Below are 19,541 nucleotides of genomic sequence, written 5' to 3' on the forward strand. Positions count from 1 at the left end.
GGTAGAAGATGCTCCATGCCTGAGTTAGCTAGCTCCCGGCTTTTGCTAGCTGTCGTTGGGCAGTTAGCTGGGATTGCTAGTGTTGTTGTTCTTTGATTGAAATTCCCTTGGCATTGATATCTGAAAGTGAATTTCAACCACAGAACAACACTTAATCAACCGTTACTGAGTATGAGGGTAGCAACTAAGATTAAATGTCACAGTTGTGTGTCACAGACGTTTGTGTTTTAGCTCCTGTTACAAGGGTATCTAAGTTTCAGCCATTGAGAGTATGGTTTCAGCGCATAACACGGAAACCGACGGTCACAGACCTATGAAATCAACATGAAAACCGATAACACAAAATGCCTCATCTCTTAAGTCATCGGCGGTTGTATTTAATATAAAAACGTGTCAACTGCACTTACCTGCATAAGCTGAAGTCTGACACACTGGCGCTGGGGAAACTGAAGTGAGGCAAGCACGAGTTTCTCTTGACAGTTGATTTTGGCAGTCTTTTGGGTTGCCGTAAGCGCACCAATGTAGAACGTTGCTGTCCCGCTCTCCACCCGAGGTTCAGATTAACCTGACACATGCCATAACCTGGCCATAACTCATTCATTCACAGTCCGCGCGTTTTAATGTGTTGTGGGAAGCCATAAACAACCCATATTTTAGCCAAATCTTTGTTTTTTTTTGCTTTCCAGAGGAACGCCCCAATTCACTGGCGCCCAGGTCAACCATAACCATGCCAAAATTTTGCCAAAAGCTTATGGCTTGCCAAAAGGAAGCCATAAATTGCAGATATCTGCCAAAACAAAGCCAAAATATCTGCTATCTGGGATGTCTATACTGTCTATGTCCTTACCTAGATTAGTCTATGTCTGCATGGGAGAGCAAGAAACGCAATTTCAAATTCTTTGTATGACCAGTGCATGTAAAGAAATTGACAATAAACTTGACTTGACTTGACTTGACTTGACTTGACCTGTGATTGGGAGTATTTCTCAGAGTGAAGTGCTCTAGCCTTGCTAGGATGAGTAACGTCCATTTTTTCACAGATTTCACCAAGGACTATACAATTATTAATTACCCTTAGAACTAGTAATTGGATCTTTGGTGAATTTTCCGCGCAATATGGGCATTACTTATACTAGCAAGGCTATGGCAGTGCAAATTTTACCTCCAAGCTAGCAGTTAACATTGAGTCCTATGGGACCAGCTGGCGGCTAACTGGTCTCATAGGACTCAATGTTAACCCTTGTGTTGTGTTCCAAACAAAACTGCATACACCTGTGGTGTTCTGGTCAATTTTGACCCGTGAAAATACCTAAAAACACTAGTTCTCATCAAATATTGTTTTTCATCTCATAGCTAACTTGGTATGTAGGCCTATCCGTGGAGGTCACAGTGTAAATTGATGTGCAAAGTAGATAGCGCAAAGTCATTGCCAAGTTCGCCTGTCCTCAATGATGGATGTGGAACAACATCTCTTCTGGAACATTTTCTTATGAAAGTTTACAGTAGAAAGCAGACACATATGGCGGTAACTACAGAAGGGGTTACAACTTCCTTTCATTACGTTTAATATTGATTGAGTTGTTTAAAATACAAACGGACGCAAGGCGAGAGGCGTTGGGACATGCTTTTGTGCAGTCTGGGAAGGCTACTACTGCGCGTTGTTTAGGCCCGGTTTGACAGTCGGGAATAACAGCACAAGAAACATGGAGGAATATTAAGGTATGAAGACATAGGCCTACAGGCAAATCAGAAAATAATATTAAATCTAACATTATTTATTAGTGTTCTTGTCTTATCATCTTATCACTTCGCTAATTAGTCTCGAGTCTTTCACAAGACAGACTGACGTTTTCCTCTCGCCCTAGTGAACCTTCGGTACTGCTTAAAGGCACTGTGCAGGAAATGGTCAACAAAGGTACTGCAACTGCGCTGCTCATTGAAACTGGGCTTCCTAATGCCAAATTTCATCTTTACATGAACGTTTTGTGTTGACTAAGTGCTTGGCAATATTTCTATGATTTTAGTGTGGTGGTATACGTATATAGGAAGTAACAGTTCTGTCAGAGTCACAGTTATTCCGCCAATCTAATGCAAGGAAATGGGAAATGAACACTTCAATGAACATGAAACAAAATCATTCATTTGAATCCACCATTCTATGAACCTGGACCATTGTACAAAACAGAAGGGTTAACTGCTAGCTTGGAGTGTGAGCTGAAGCTGGCAAGAGTCCGTCCTACGGACTCGCAACTGAGTCCAAACGCTCAGCGGGCCAAATCAGTTTTGATTCCGTTTAGCGGTGTCGCCACCAGTACGCGCGACCACCGTTCCAGAGCCGCATGACCGTGCAGTTACGGATGCTGCACGGGTCCGTGAAATGGATCCGTGTAGCAGACCTGCACCAGATCCTCTTTGATTCTGCTAAAAGACCCTTTCCCCGCCTTATGTACGGCTTATTTAGTGCACTGTGTGTTCAGTTTATTTACACAAAGACAAATATGAAAACGTGCAAAACTCCACTCAAGCCTAGGTGACCTAAGCATACACATTAAAGATAAGGTTACTAGACTAGGTGTGGTCATAGACTCGGATTTGAGCTTTGAGCCTCACATCAACAAGATAACAAAATCTGCTTTTTTCCATCTTAGAAATGTCAACAAAGTGCGCGGCTTGGCCCCCGACAAGACGCTGAGAAACTTATTCATGCCTTTGTCACCAGCAATGTTGTGCGTGAACGCGTTCAAAAGAACGTGTTCATTGAACACGCTCATTTTTTCGTGAACGTTGAACTGAACGCAACACATTTTTTAATAAAGAACTTGAACGTGAATTAGTTCACATTACGTGTCATGAACGGCAGACATCACTGTAAATGAACGTTGGAATTTGTTTTCCATTGAAAGCTGAGTGACATCGGTTTTCTCTTTTGAAACGCAACGAGAGAAATTTCCCCCCTTCTCTCTCTCGCTGGTGCCGCTTGTATCATCAGTGAGAATTTCTTTTGACATCTGTGTGCGCAATGCATTGCGGGCAACGTAGTGTCCGGCTGAGAATAGTTGAACAACATAGGCTTAGTTATTGCTGCTTACGCACGACGTTACCCATGATGAGTTGCGGATGGAGAGAGAGAGAGAGCGCGAGAGAGCGAGAGGCAGACAGACCAAGCGCTGCATTTAAAAAGTGATTCGTGGAAGGGATGGCACGGAGACAGACACCGATTATCCTTATGAACATTTAAACCACCTGCGCAGCAAAAACAGTAAGGACATCCACAACGTCCTGTTCGAATTTGAAACGGCACATTGAGTTAAAACATCCATCCAGTGTGAATGCATTTGCACGCCCTCGAGGGTCATAAGGGAGGAAAGGGGGAGAAGACCCCTACCAAGCCCAGGTAGATCAACTGATTATCGACTACTAGGCTACATTGTGGAATATGTACAAACTCTAAACAAAAAAAACACTGTATCACACATGTGTTATAAGTCTGTTACATAAGATACACAGTTTCCTTAAAAATAGGCATATTTGTGCATTTGACTTTTGCCTTCATTAGATCTACCTTTATTCAAGAGTTTTGCTCATGTAAATTCATTCATACACAAACAGATAGACTATATAATATAATATCATATAACATTATATATACATATTTCATATTATATATATACCAGTATATTATTTATTTATTTATTTATTGAAATGCTAGTAGACTTCATTGCACTAGGCTAGAACTGGTCTACCTTGTCTGTACTGCATGCTGCAAGTTTCATCACCTGGTATGAAACCCACAATTGCAGCGTCATGAGCAAATGTCTAGTCAGTTTCAAAGAATGTATGATTTCTAGCTCGTGGTGTGAAAAAAGTAGGCCTATTTATTTGAATATTTCACGAAAAAAAAAGAACTGAACTGAACTTTGAACTAGTTCACAATTAAAATTGTGAACTTTGAACGTGAACTGTTCACTTTGAGCATCTATGAACTGAACTTGAACTAGTTCAGAAAATCTGTGAACTGGCACAACACTGGTCACCAGTAGGATAGACTACTGCAATGCTCTCTTCTCTGGTCTCCCAAAAAAATTAATTGACATATTGCAACTCATTCAAAATTCTGCGGCAAGAATCCTAACAAGAACCAGAATGAGAGAGCACATCTCTCCTGTCTTGGCAGACCTGCACTGGTTACCTGTCTCATACAGAATCGACTTTAAGATTCTGCTCACAGTATTTAAAGCATTAAATGGACTTGCCCCTAGCTATATCTCAGACATGCTCTCTTTTTATGCCCCTGCTCGAGCTCTCAGGTCCACTGATGCCAAGCTGCTAAGGACCCCCACCCCCCCCCCAGAAGAAGATCGGCGACGCCGCGTTTGCCTGCTATGCGCCCAAGAGATGGAACGCCCTCCCCATCGAGATCCGATCAGCCACTAGGCGAGTACATCTATGCAAAAAAAAGACCTAACCCCAAAAAGGTTTTTCAACTGATTTTGTTACCTCTAAGTGTCCTTAATAACATACTAAAAATCTAGGAAAATCTGACTTCAGGACTTCAGGTGTCATTTTCAAGATCAAAGTTTTTAAAAATAAAGGTTACTACATGATAATTACATTGGCATGAACTAACATGTTTTCAGGATCTGTTTGTTTGGAGTGCTGTTTGGGTGCATAAAGACACTACTGCTATGATAATATCCATGTGCTGTTTGTCAGGGCACATCATCAGTGATGAACCATGGTGTCACTAGGTATTTTGGGTCTTTCAGCAGCTGAACTGAATAGACAGGAGCCACTACATGTGTAAGTAGAGGGCAAGGTGAAACGGTTGGTACTGGAGACAGACAATGTAGCTTTCGGGTAAGCCAGAGTAGGGCCTGTTGTAGCTTCATAGGCAAGGGTCAGGGCCTTGTATTCAATTAGGGCATGAGAAAGAGGACATGACTGGGAAACTGAGGCTATGTGGTCAGAGAATGATAGATGGTCATCAACAATGACACCTAGATTTCTTGTGGCAACAGTAGCAGAATCCATATTGAGCTCGATCCATTTCAGACAATAGTAGCAGAATCCATATTGAGCTCGATAGCATGGCAACCTAAATCTTTGGCTGGGATCACCAGCAGTGCATTTGGGCGAGGCTCAACTGAAGGCAATGTAAGACAGTGGCTGCTAGACAATAGACTGTCCTTGCATGTGGGGAAAACTGAATGCATTTTATTTGGTACCAAACATAGGATAAAAAAAGGCACCTGAGTTAAAAGTCACATGTAACGGTAACGAAATACAAACAAAATCAACAGTTACATATTTAGGTTTAACACTGGATCAGACTTTGACTGGTCATTCAATTGCAGAGAACCTATTGTATAAAAGTGCTTCTAAATTGAAATTTTTGTACCGTAACACAAGGCAATTAGATTTTAAAGTTAAAAAACTTCTTGTGTCAGCGCTTGTGCAGTGCCATTTTGACTATGCCTGTTCAGCATGGTACAGTGGCCTGACAGTGAAAATAAAAAATAAAATGCAGGTTATGCAGAACAACATGATCCGTTTTATATTAGGTAAACCATCTAGGTATCATGTTACTTCAAATGATTTTAAGATAGTGGACTATCTGCCTGTGAAATTAAGGGTTGAACAGCTAAAACTGAATCATATGTTTAACATTATTAATGGGATAGCCCCTAAGTACTTGGGATCCCAGATTGTAATGGTGCATACTCAACATGCCCATGGAACAAGAGCAAGTGTTCGCTCCTGTAAGGTACCAGCTTCAAAAAGCACAGCTCGCAGCTCTTTCTTTTATACAGGGATTATGCTATGGAATAGCCTTCCACTAAATATTAAAATGGCAGAAACAAAAAGGTGTTTTAAACAAAGAGTTAGAGTATTTTTGTGGAATAAAGTGGAGAACTAGGTGGAATGTGATGGCATATGTGTATGTGATATCTGTTACATGTTTTTGTTATGTCTTGTCCTCTTCCATCAGGGACCATGTTGGAAATAAGTGTTTACACTTTTACATGTTATCCCTTGGATACCTTTTTGTCTTCCTATATCCATAAATAAACCAAACCAAACCAAACCAAGTGGATAGTTCAGAGAGGCAAGCGGAAATGTGTGTGACCGTGGAGTCATCTGGCACAAAGTAACTGTGCTTCATCGGTGTAACAGTAGTATGAGAAGCTGTGAGAACAGATAACATGGCCCAGTGATGTGGTGTACATGGCAAATAGGAGTCCCAGACCCTTAGGACACCTCTGTGGAGAGGCTATGATTTGAGGACAGCTGACCTTGCCCTTGATACATGCTAACAATGATACCACCAGACTCAAAGAATGTCTGGACGAACTTGAGACACATAAAACTCAATTATTTATCTAAGAGAGATGTTAAATAATCATGTTTTGAAAAAAAAAATGCTAGCTGGTGTGCCTGCACAAAGATTTTTAGATTTACTACAAAACAAAAAGAGATGTCCATAATCTCTTCTGAAGATATCTTCTGGCTTACTAGAAACAAAATAAAAGAGTCATTTTGAGCTTGGCTTTTTCAGATTTTGAGGTTTTGCATTTTGAAATTTAATGCATATTTAATTAGATATAGTCCAATTACCATATTAAAACATAACATTTCAGAAAACTTGCAATACATTTTTTTCTCACAAATATGTGAGTTATCACCGGATTAAGTTTCATGGTGATATGGGCAGGCTAAATTGTTTGGCCTATTCACCTGGAGTGTCTCTTGACCCTTATAATAAGCCTATGGCAGCCATGTTGAAAAAAACTCATTTCCCAAAGTCAGATTTTACTAGATTTTTAGTATGTCATTTAGCAGGTCCAATAGTAATAGAATCCATAAAAAAACCTTTTGTATCCATTTTTTTGGGGTTAAACCCTAAATGTACTCGCCTACACCTCCGTCGACTCCTTCAAGAAGCAGCTGAAGACCCACCTCTTCATCCTTGCCAACTCCTAGCTGCCAAGGCGTCATAGTGTCCCAGCTGCCGCAGCGCCCTTACTACTCGCAACCAGCCCTGGCAGGGGGCTCCCCTAGGTGGCCGCTGGTCTCTGCCTGAGGTTTCTTCCTGACTACAGGGGGTCTTTTTTCTCAGACCTCACTGAGCTTTTTTTTTCCCCTTACAAACTATGAATCAAGCGAAAGGGAGTTTTTCCTCACCCCTGATGCCACCAGGGGCCGCACCTGAGCGCCCAATCTCTGTGTGACTATCTATGACTTATGATAGGCCCAGCCACTATGGACCTTACACATCTAAGAATCCTGGTCCTAACCTACGTTGACCTTATGACTCTACATTCTCTGTCTATCTCTTCTTCCTCTGCCTTCCTGCTTTTTCTGCCTCTCTATACCTCTCCTTTTAAATCTATCTCTAACAATGTTTTTTTTCCCATTTGTTAAGCACTTTGAGTTACATGCCTTGTATGACACAGTGCTATACAAATACAATTATTATTATTATTAATATGCTGTGCACGATCAACTTAGGCTCCAAACCGAATCATTGTAATGCTGTATATTAAATAGGCAACAGAGCAAGAAACTGAAACCCACTGCACACACAAGTCATACTGGACAGTAGTCATATTCGTAATCTGGGCAACAAGAACTGCACATCACCCTTGACAAAGCACACTCGGACACAGGAATTAGAAACATCTTATTTATTTTCACCAATAGACCGACAATGTCCAGCATTGAATCACTTCTTGGAGGAGAAAGGGAAAAAGCTGTAAACATACGGCTGGTTCAACACTTTATTTTAGTAGAAACATGTTTACAACTGAAGTTGACAATATTGTGGTGGCACCGTACAACGGCTGCAGCCCCGTTCCGTTCTATGATACTACCGCTTAACGGAATCAAAACTGGTTCGGCCCGCTGTGCGTTTGGACTGTGTTACAAGTCCGTGAAACGGAACCATAACAGCACCGTACAACGTCTGCAGCCCCGCTCCGTTCTGAGTCCGAATGCACAGCTAATTTCGATTCCGTTAAGCTGTGTCGCTAGTGTCCAGGGAAGTCAAACACTTCACATGACAGTAAGGAGTGTCTTTTACAATCTGTAGTTACGGTGAGCTATTGTAGGCCTACTACATATGAGTTATAATATGAGTTATATTCTGTCTTACCATTATGCTTCTTCTGTTTTGTAGTCATGTGCCATCTTCCCTCGAGGTAGCTGATAAAACAAACACACAAAAAACCCTGTTAACACTAGAACTACCACGGAGGGGTCAATTGACCTTTTTACCTAAAAGCCCCACAAGGGGGTCATTTGACCCTTTGGACCCCCTGCGGACACTCCTTTTGTTGTGGAAATGTAGCTGTTAGCACCTCACAGCTGTCACTTGAGACACAGAGTGTGTGTGTGTGTGTGTGTGTGTGTGTGTGTGGATCATTTCCAATGCCTGTTGAGTGCTGTATCTCTGCATCTGGGAGAGGAGCTTCTTTCACCACAAAATTCTTGAGGGAAGTGAAGCAGTAGTCCACATGCACTGGTATTTATCCATCTAACAATTGCCAGGTTGCATTCACATGAGTCGTTATGGTCACATGGCATGGGAGATTCACACATTACAGTTTTTCTCGATTGGTTTGGCTAATTTCTCGAAACTGAGATGACATTCTCAAAACAACACGGACAAATCCCCAAACCAACTTGCAATTTCCCAAAACAGAATGGCATTTGTCATTGCTTTCATCAGATATCAAATGATTTGTACATGTCTCAAATGTTTAGTACATCTCTGCAGATGGATATGTACAAATACCCTTCAGTTGACACATTCAGCATAGATTTAGCACATTTTCCAAATAAATTGACCTTGCTTATCTAAACGAATTAGACAATTCTCAGTCTAATGGTTGCCCTCTCCAAAACACGTCAGCATTATTTCATTGTGTAAGTCATCATATGCAAAGTGGTCTACGCAATTCCCAAAACAGTCAAGGACATCATATTTTAAGAATTTCATTACATAGTAAATGTTTAACAGGTCAGATGGTATCGTAACTTTACTAGTTAGTAGAAAATAATTTTACAACCGTGTATACTACAGTTTCCTCTGTTATTTGGCTAATCTCATGACATTTTTTCAAACGACATTCTGTTTGAACAATTGCTAGTTGCTTTGGCATTTGTCCATGTTATTTTGTGAATGTTATCTCTGTTTTGAGAAATGAGCCAAACCCATGAGAAACCTGTGATATATGGGCATTACTTTCTGTATATGAATTTACAGTAAAGAAAGTTACTGATAAATGTCCTTGGTAAATTATCTGTGTTGTCAAACTTCAATGTTTCCACTCACTTTTTCATTTTTATACATAGTCGAAATCTGTTAGCTGAACATAGATAAAACACCTAACCATTTTGACTGGCAGTGCGTACACAATGGCAAAGGGACAATTTATTTTGGGGGTACTGATGATATATGTGGGGAAGAAATTTAGTTTTGACACATGGGTAAACTGTTTTTGGGGTGATATGAGCGAGTGATGAGGATCCAAGTAGTTATGCTGAACCATCCAGTTTATTTTGACAGAAGGACTAAATGAATGCAAATGAGCCAAAGCAATTGAGAAAGATCTATGCCATTTTGATGGTACTGACTATTTATATGTGAGACGGTTTAGTGCTGATGCAAGAATGAGGTGTTTTGGGAGGTATATGACATTTTGCTAGTTATCTGAACTGTTGTGCAGAAGTGTAAGAATGTTTGGCCAAATGACCCAATGGTTATAGGAATGTCATCTCAGTTTCAAGAAATGAGCCAAACCAATCGAGAAAAACTGTAATTCAACCATTATCTGGTTGCAGTCATATGATATGTCATGATCACATGGGACATTCACAAGTTCATTGATGACTTATATGAAGAAAATGTGCTGACATGTTTTCAGGACAACCATTACACTGAGAATCAACCAATTGGGATAGATCAGCAAGGTACATTCATTTGAAAATTGTACTAAATGTAAGCTGATAACTGTAGGATACTTGTACATAGCCATTTGCAATGATGTACTAAATGATTGAGACATGTACAAAAGCATTTGAAATTTGATGAAAGCAATGATAAATGCCATTCTGTTGTGAGGAACTGCAAATTATTTTTGTAATTTGTCCATGTTTTGAGAATGACATCTCAGTTTCAAGAAATGAGCCAAACCAATGGAGAAAAACTGTAACACACTGTCCGCCAAACTGTGCTATCTGTCTTTGCTGCTGATATCTTCATGCAAGTTGCTATTTACCTGTAGTGATTTTGGAGGCTGACAGCCCTTGGGAAGAAGCTGTCTGTCCCTGTTTGTCTTGGCTGTTAGCACTGTAAGGTGTGACCCCCTCACCCCTCACCCCACACACGGCCCCTAACAGCCTCATTACCATAACAAAATGAGTGATTAGTGTATTAGGTAAAAGCCGCCGGGTCAAATGACCCCTCTCCGGTACTTCTAGGTAGGCAGAAAAATCCTGGTAGTTCTAGTGTTAAGTTTTAGAAGTTGCTCTCTCTACTGTCAAAACCAGTAGTTTTGCAGCATTTCCACCACATTCAATTTAGTTCATGGATTCAGTAGTGCTCATACACATTACATTACATTATTACATTACATTGCATTTGGCAGACGCTTTATAACCAAAGCGACTTTCAGAAGAGGACATAATCAAGCCAACATCACAAGCAAATACAAAGTGCACACATATGACATTATCAATCAATATAGCTACGATTCCCACTAGCACTTGTAGTCTGTCACCATCAGCGACATACTGTAGCTGCCTCCCAGTTTTTCTTCAGAATGTCTACAAACAGTCACTGTAAACTTAGGTTAAATTAAATAATATATAGCTGGTATTCAAGCAACACGTAGGCTATTTGGTATTTAACAGAAAACACTTACTTGGGGTAACTTCATCCACGGGTGTGTGGCGATTATCCTTCCATACTAGATGAAACGTGAGGACGAAAGAAAATAAACGTTGGCACAGACGAGCCCAATTTGAATTGATTCCCACGCACGTCAGGGTTCCAAAGACCAACGGTTGCTACAGTCGGCTGCAATGTGTTTCACGGATGTGTCACGTATCCGTATGGGACCTGGTGGAACGACATATCTCCATCATCGCTTTAGATCTGTCTTACGGATCTGCGCCATATCAGTGTATGACTTGTAAAAACACATCTGTTTTAGTGGCAACAAAACGGATCTGCTCCATATCAGTAAATGACTAGTGAAAACACATCTGTTTTAGTGGCAACAAACAGATCTGCACCAGGTCAGTGCAGCCTCTTGAAAACAGTGCAGACTCGGTTGGAATGTTGAAGACAGAGTTCTGGTTCTGACACGGGTCCGCACCACTATCAGAAACCTCATCTGAGCTAGAAACAGAGGCAGACAGCTTAAAACGGATCCGTTGCAAACTTAGTGGCTATCTGGTTACACTCGCAGGTGCCTGGCAGACAGAGCATGTGTGGCATAATAGGTGCGATCGACATGTGTCAGCGCATGCATGCGCATTTAGACAGCAATGCACCCTGGATGGAAAATGCTGCATGACGGTTAGATTTCCTGTCAAACTTTCGTCGATGTTGTGTTGACGAGGTGACATGTCACATGGTGTAAAACTATCGCGGGATGAATGCGACTGCAGTCAGGTCTTGCAACCTCTGCAGTTGCTTATCCCCTTCAATGCTCGCCTGCAGACTGCCTCCGAGGTCACGCGTCCATGAACTGGTTGGTCAACAACTCACTCACGTGTGTAAATGAGTCTTGTCTCACACCCCTCCACAATTCTGCGCAGGTCCCCACTTCAGCTCCTCCTCACTGCCTGTCCCCCCTCTCGTCACACGTGGTGTGTTAGTAGAGAAAACCAGTGCGAGCTCATCGTCTCGTTCATATTTGTGGCCGACTTTAAATGCGCTGTATTTAATAACACCCACATCGTCACAACAAGTTCTCGCTCACGTGCTTCCGTCAACGTTGGTCGACAGCAACAAAGTCGTATGGGCTTAATGAGGGTATGCAGCTTTAAGTTGCAGCGGCAGTCTGCGGTGACAGCTGGCCAGGGGATTGGTCCAGCAGTAAATGGTGATACCTGGGTATCTTTGAAAAGTGCTACCTGGCGTGACAGGTGAGGCGGACGATTTGATCGTTTGTGGGCCGCTGGAGAGGTATGAGCCCATGGGCACCGACGCGCCGCGGGGATTTGGCAATCTTGGTGGCGGGTCTGAACGCTTCTGTGTGGCTGAGTGATCGGACTACTGCCGAGCCTCCTTTTAGACTGCTGGCTAGTCGTGCAGTTGGCATGTTTCCTGGTATGTACCGTCATCCCTAGGTCACAAAATAGGCTACCTTAACGTACATGCATCTCATTACCTTGCCAGGTACTGCGCTGGGTGTCGTTTCGTGCCCTTCCCCCTGTTGCTGCTGGGGCGTAATTGTGCTTCGTATGTTGTTAACCTGTCCCATTGCTATTGATTATGGAGCGCCTATATGTGTACTGATGTGCTGCCTGTTAAATTGTTGTGTGCAGGTAACCAGCGGATGATCTTCCTACGTGGGCCGTCTGCTGCAGCGAGCCGCTGCTTTGTTTCCTGTTAAAGACTGTGCGCTTGTGGCGCTGATCTGTGAATACAGTGCAGGTGTGCTGGGGTTGCGTGACTGATCGAGTGAGTGGATGTGTGTGAAGTGAACGTGTTCTTTTTTTTGTTTATTTTGGAGCCGAGGAAGTGAGAGTTCTTTGTCCTGTATTTTGTTTCTTTTATTGTCTGTTTTGGTTTGTTCTTTTATTTTTATCGCGCTGTCTGCCCATCCCTGTGCTGGGACGACCCTATCCCCAATTAGCTGGTTTGCAGTGATCTGAGGTGTATTGCTTACTTTATCACTAGGGTGGGGTTGCTGTGCTACACAAGTTAACTACGTAGAACTGTTTGCTGTGCCGTGGTACTTTACTAGTAGAGATAGAGGGTGGGAACTTTGTCATTGGGGTGTGGGATGACCACGTGATATCTTTATTTTAAGAACAGACCATTTCCTCCATGTCTGTCATTGTTTGTTAAGTGTGGCACCCAGTTGTGCCCATTGGTTGTCATGAAGAGTCCATATTTATACCTTTTATACAAAGAATAATAAAAAGAAAGCTAATTGTCCCTGAATCCTGTCTCTGCCATCCTTTTACGAACCTGTGTGCTTTGTATTAATAAAAACATCTCTCTCTAGTGGCATAGTCGCTATTTATCGATCCAACTTACTAATTATTGTTTTGATTAATAATAATTTGATGTCCACTCCGTTACACATGGGTTGGACATCGTTTTTTCGATCGTATAGTGTTTTCTCAGTTTATGTCTTTGTTTCTTTACCGGATCGCACCAAACTCTTGATTGAAAAAGTGCCAAACAAAAAACAAAAACTGTGAAAATAGAAAGAAAAATGTCTGCACACTTAGATTGTGTTCTTTAAATTGTGTTCTTTTTAGCTTGGCAGATGAAAAAGAACAAAATGAGGATTTAAGTGTGCAGACATTTTTCTTTTTATCTTCTTTACTTGTTGAAAAATGGAGATGGAAATTCAACCGGACTGTGAACAATAGGCCTAAATGGAACAACATCTCTCTTTTATTTCACTCTCCGTGCATACTTTATTCTGGAGTGTGCGTCTAAAACCTCCAACTCTGTCTCACGTGGCCAAGGAAAAGTGTGGTAGGAAGTTGGCCCTTACAACCCTAGGCCTAAATCTCTCTCTTTTCTGCTACACAACACACCTCCTAGCCACACACTCCGATCCTGACACAGTGAAAGTTCCTTATAACGCCACAAGAAAGCGCCACACACCGCCGAAAGGCAGAGCCGTAGGCTACATATAAAGTCTTATAAAGTAATACGGCTCTGATGACAGGCAGTGTTGTCTGTACAGTGCACACACACGCCATTCGCGCGTGTAGCCTACTTCCAGAGCAATGAAACATTTCAATGTGCAAAAAATCTCATTTGAATCTCATCTCTTCACTTCTGTTCTGTTTTATTGCCCCAGAATAAAATCTACAGGGTAGGCCCTACGTGTCCCCTCTGTGAATGTGGTTGCTTTCTGCCACAGCTGGGAGAGGCAGCAGGACACACACACGCGCACACGCACACACACACACACACACACACACACACACACACACACACACACACACACACACACACACACACACACACACACACACACCGCTGCTGTGCTCTGCTTCCCCCGGCAGTCAGCCAGCAGCCAGCCGGCAGTCAGCCGAGTCTGGGACGGGACACCCCAAGCGCAGCAGCTTCTCTAACTGCCTCCTGTCCAACTGCAGCTGATGCTGCCAACCTCTGGAAACCTACACACGCCGCTACAGACTCCCAGATCATCTCACATCATTTTATGAGAAGTGCATCTGCCACACGGACTACGATAACAGCAACCAAAGGTGAGTTGACTCTTTAGTTAAGTTTGAGATAGTTTGTTCGCTTACTTGACGGGGTCCAGGACCGTGTAGTGCCTACATGGCAGTTCTAGTAGTAGTAGTAGGCTACTAGAGTAATACATACAGTTGGCTAGAAAGTCCAAACATCGGCAGCCTCTGGGCAGGGAGCTAAAAAACAAAAACATTCAAACATATACAATGCATGCCCTACTGTTGCCACTACAAGGCACATACAGCGTTTCTGAAGTTTGTTTCTGAAGTTCGCGAACTAAGCCCAAACAAACTAGAAACTAGACAACTAGCCGAGGTTTGCTTTGATCAGCAGACAGCCAAACAAATAGCAGACTAATCTGTGGCTCTGCAAGATACAATAAACACACTAACAAGTAGAATATCGGTGTAATGTTATGAAGTTAGCGAACTAAAGTAATGCAAAACAACTCACAACAAGAACTAACAATTAGCCGAGCTTTGTTTTGTTTTGATCAGCTGGGTTAGCTAGAGCTAGCTTGCAGCTATTCTATGGGTTCGTTGAATGTGTAACTTGCAGGGCCATGTATCTGTTTTGGTTTGGCTGTTTTGGGCTTTATCTGCGACAAAAATCTGTCAACTATGGATCCCTTTTGGACTATTGTAAGCTCATTAAATGGACCAGTAGGTTGGTGTGTATGTATGATGCTGTAGCCGCATAGTTATTGATGAGGAAAGATGACTCTAACCAGGTAGCAACTTGTGTTAACAAAGCTAACAGCAGCTACAGTAGCTAGCTACACAAACACAATGGTGCTGGAGGGTCTGTCAGAGTAGCTAGCTAGGGACAGTCACACTATTCAATAAGTCAACACATCGTACTACAAATGTCTTTCGTTCAGACTCAGGGTTGTGTAAAGTAGAAGTAGAAGTACTCTGAAGATGTAATTTACAACACTAGTAGTGTGACATTACATAGTTGAAACCATGCAACATCACACTAAGTGTTATTTAATCTGGAAGACAGCATAGCCTACTTCTTTTTTACAACTCTGATGTAGCTTAAGAAGAGAAAATAAATCTCAGGTAGCCTACTGACAAGTCCAGGCCAGGGTAGTGTGAGCATTGCAGCTGCATGTTGAAATTGACTGAAGTTTTCGTTTAATAAGAGTGTGGTTTTTTGAGCATTCTAGAAAAAGAATGTGTTCTATAACAATGCAAGATTCTACAATTCCATATTTTATTGAATGACGCCCAGAATTCTATAGAACTTTCACTGCCCGAACATTCCTGTCACACCGGTGTGACGGTACACTCTTAAAGGTTAACTTTTGCTTTTGACACCCCTGTTTATGTACCATCACAAACTAAACCCAGTCAGCAGTCAGCAGTCAGTCTGTCTACAGGAGCGGTGGGGAACCTTTTTCATGCGAGGGGCCACTTCAAATTCGTCTAAGGTCCTAAGGCCTATTATGAACACAAACCAGGATTTCCCCCTGCACTTTAGGCCTATTGAAGGCAGCCACCTTTACAACAGACCCCACCTTCTCCAGGTCCCCTGAATATGACTTAAATTAATTGTAAATGTATTTTCTAAGATTCTTTCACAAAATATGTAATATTTCACATGACACTGCATATTAAAATAATATTGGGGGCTGTAAGCGGCCCTCGAGAGACGTCGGTCCCCCACCTGGGAGTTTGGATGTCCACACGTGTGGTTGCTACGTGTGGTTGCTACGTGTGGTTGCTACGTGTCTCTGCTACGTGTCTCTGCAGCAGTTGGGGGTTGGTGTGAGGAATGTGGTGAGATGGGTACTGTCGTTAAGACATGAGAGCCACACACACACACACACACACACACACACACACACACACACACACACACACACACACACACACACAGCATTTGAATATGAGTTTTGTCTATCTGTGTTTATATTCCGTTTTTTCTACCTTGTGAGACCAAAGGCAATTTTCACGCTTGCATGATAATAAAGTATAATCTAATCTAATCTAATAATGTGTGTGTGAGGGGGGGGGGGTCGTGAAAATATGTGGAGATCCAAAAGGGGGGTGGGGGGTGGGGGGGGGGCAAAGAGGAACGTTTGGACACCACTGCAGCACTATGACAAGCCGTCTCACTGTTTACACTCGGAAAGACTTTCCAGCGTTTATGTAGCCTGCAGTACAACAATGGGACATTCTATTCCTTTATTTTATTTTACCCATTTATTCATTCCTTTTTCTCTAGTCGCTGTGATGATGTACTATATTCGTAGGTCTATTCTTTCTTTTTTTTAAAGATTTTTTAGGGTCTTTTATGCCTTTATTTGACAGGACAGTCGAAGATGGTGACAGGAAGCGAATGGGACAGAGAGACAGGGGAGGAAAGAGAAATGACCCCGTGCGGACTCGAACCGGGTTCCCCGTGGGCATGCAAGCCCAAATGTGGGTGGCTCGTAGGTCTATTCTAGTGATGTGGCTTGGTGATCAGACTTTGTCTACAGGCCAGGCTAACTATGCTATATGTACGTGCCCAGGCTAACAGCAGCTGTGTGTGTGTGTGTGTGTGTGTGTGTGTGTGTGTGTGTTAGCAGCAGGCTAACGGCGTGTTAGCGGCGATGGCGGGAGCGGCTCCAGCTCCTGCGGCCAACGGCCCCGTTGCCAAGACGACCAACAGCTCGGTTACCAAGGCGAAGAAGAGCAGCGCTGCCGGGGCGACCACAACGGACAACAAGACCAAAGCTAACACAGGTAGCTTACACGTAGCATGATAACACAGGTAGCTTACGCTACATTACCTTACATTACATTACAGCAAGACCAAAGCTAACACGGGTAGCTTATACGTAGCATGATAACACAGGTAGCTTACGCTACATTACCTTACATTACATTACAGCAAGACCAAAGCTAACACAGGTAGCTTACACGTAGCATGCTAACACAGGTAGCTTACGCTACATTACATTACATTTAGGGTGACCAGCTGTCCGGACTTCAGCCGGATAACCCCGCCCCTTAACTTTCTAACCTAGCGTCCTCGCGCTGTACCCAACCCCGCCCCTTAACTTTCTAACCTAGCGTCCTCGCGCTGTACCCAACCCCGCCCCTTAACTTTCTAACCTAGCGTCCTCGCGCCGTACCCATTGCTTCGACTTGCCGACTCCCCGCCTCCGTGGAGAAAACAGTGAAGTCGGCATTCTAAACTGTAGGCAGAAATCAGGGAGCAGCGCTGCCATCTTACCTCAGACTAACAAGATTTTTTGGGGAAGGATTTTTATTTTGGGTAGTTATGCATGCGTAGGTCTATAATTATTTATTTATTTATTTATTATTTTATTTTCAGGGCTTTTTCTAGGATTTTTTGGCATGAGGGAGCATCATGGCAGGTTGGGGGGATGGATAAGGGGGGTGTCCCCCCCGTGATTGAGAAATTTTACCAGGGGCGCTCAAATATATATATATATATTTAAAAAGTATGAGGGTGCACCCGTGGAGTTATGAGGGTGGAGCGCCCCTATTTCCCTGTTTAGAAAAAGCACTGATTTTATTATTTTGTATATTTATTTATAACAATTAATTTCATTTACTTTACTCAAAGTTGGTCAGGAGTATGTTGATCAGCAGTGTTTTAAAGGAGAATTTCGGCCAGTTTGGGTTCATGTCACATCTTTGCTGGACCAAGGGAAATGGGTGAAAGGGAAAACCGCGACAAAGTTTCACGCGTGCTGCGCAAAGTTGTTCAATTGCGCCGTTTTCGGTTAAAGCGTGGCCAAACGGGCATAGATTTAACCTGTTATGAAGCCCCTAGCATGCATTAAAACACCTCTGAACGTTTTGGTCGTGGTATGTGTACCACTACAACTCAATCCACTCGCTTACTGTTCCATTAGCTAGCACAGGTACGGTACAATAGGAGTTATCAGAAGTGGCGCACCTACCTCTCTCAGCTTCCGTCTTCCACAGGCGTTGGTAAAATGGTTCGCCGAAGTGATACTTCATAGTAATCCATTTTATTTTTGTCCACCAAAGACGAGCCTCAGGAACCCAATTCACACATTTCCATGTCCTGTGTTGTTGTTTTCTAGCAAACTGACTTCTGTCTCGTGAAACGCAGTTTTGTGATGTCACGGCGTCACATGACTCCTGGAAGGAGTGCACATTCGCTCACCCAGAGTTATTATACAGAAGCGGGAGAGAGGCGCTTTCGTAATATTACTGTTTGATATTTTGAGATGGATCCTTTGTCGGGGTCTGATGTTTCAATTGAAGAGTTTGGTGGTCATGGATATCTTTTTCGAACAGAATATTTGCTACAGATGAAGAATTATAGCCACAATGCCGGACCATCACAGATTACAGTTTCGGGGGCTGTGTGTGTGTGTGTGTTTTCAGGCCGGTTTGTGTGTGTGTGTGTGTGTGTGTGTGTGTGTGTGTGTGTTTTCAGGCCGGTTTGTGTGTGTGTGTGTGTGTGTGTGTGTGTGTGTGTGTGTGTGTGTGTGTGTGTGTCTTCAGGTCGGCGTGCCTTCTCTTGTAAGGACCCCTCTTCCTCCTCCTCCTCTTCCTCTCGACCGCGCTCCTGGAGTAATTGTGTGTGTGTGTGTGTGTGTGTGAAAAGTGAAAGAAAGTGAAAGTGAAAGCGTGTGTGTGTGTGTGTGTGTGTCTTCAGGTCGGCGTGCCTCCGGTAGTAATAGTGTGTGTGTGTCTTCAGGGCGGCGTGCCTCTTCTAAGGATCCCTTCTCCTCTTCTTCCTCTTCTTCCTCCTCCTCCTCCTCTCGACCGCGCTCCTCTCGCTTGTTAGTAATAGTGTGTGTGCGCGTGTGTGTGTGTGGGTGTGTGTGTGTGTGTGTGTGTGTGTGTGTGTGTGTGTGTGTGTGTCTTCAGGGCGGCGTGCCTCCTCTTCTAAAGACCCCTAGGTAGGGGAAATTCTTTCTCTGCATTTATCCCATTTGGACTAGTGAATCACATTGAAGTACACACACTAGTCCGTAGCAGTGGGCTGCCTGCTGAGTGGCGCCCGAGGAGCAGTGTGGGGGTTAGGTGCCTTGCTCAAGGGCACTTCAGCCGTGGTTCGGTCGGGCACTGAACCGGGAACCCTT

At 43.1% G+C, this 19,541-nt stretch overlaps 1 protein-coding gene across 1 annotated transcript in view; it reads left to right on the top strand.

Moving 5' to 3' along the window:
• The first annotated feature begins 14,294 nt into the window (after positions 1–14,294).
• specc1la (sperm antigen with calponin homology and coiled-coil domains 1-like a) overlaps positions 14,295–19,541 on the top strand; it is a 53,292-nt gene continuing 48,045 nt past the window's right edge. Inside the window, exons 1-2 of the mRNA XM_063195801.1 lie at positions 14,295–14,469; positions 17,037–17,193. Of these exons, the coding sequence (XP_063051871.1) occupies positions 17,061–17,193 (133 nt within the window). The 5' untranslated portion in view covers positions 14,295–14,469; positions 17,037–17,060. The remainder of the gene's footprint in view (positions 14,470–17,036; positions 17,194–19,541) is intronic.

The sequence above is a fragment of the Engraulis encrasicolus genome, chromosome 3 (assembly GCF_034702125.1).
Source record: "Engraulis encrasicolus isolate BLACKSEA-1 chromosome 3, IST_EnEncr_1.0, whole genome shotgun sequence".
Classification (NCBI taxonomy): Eukaryota; Metazoa; Chordata; class Actinopteri; order Clupeiformes; family Engraulidae; genus Engraulis; species Engraulis encrasicolus.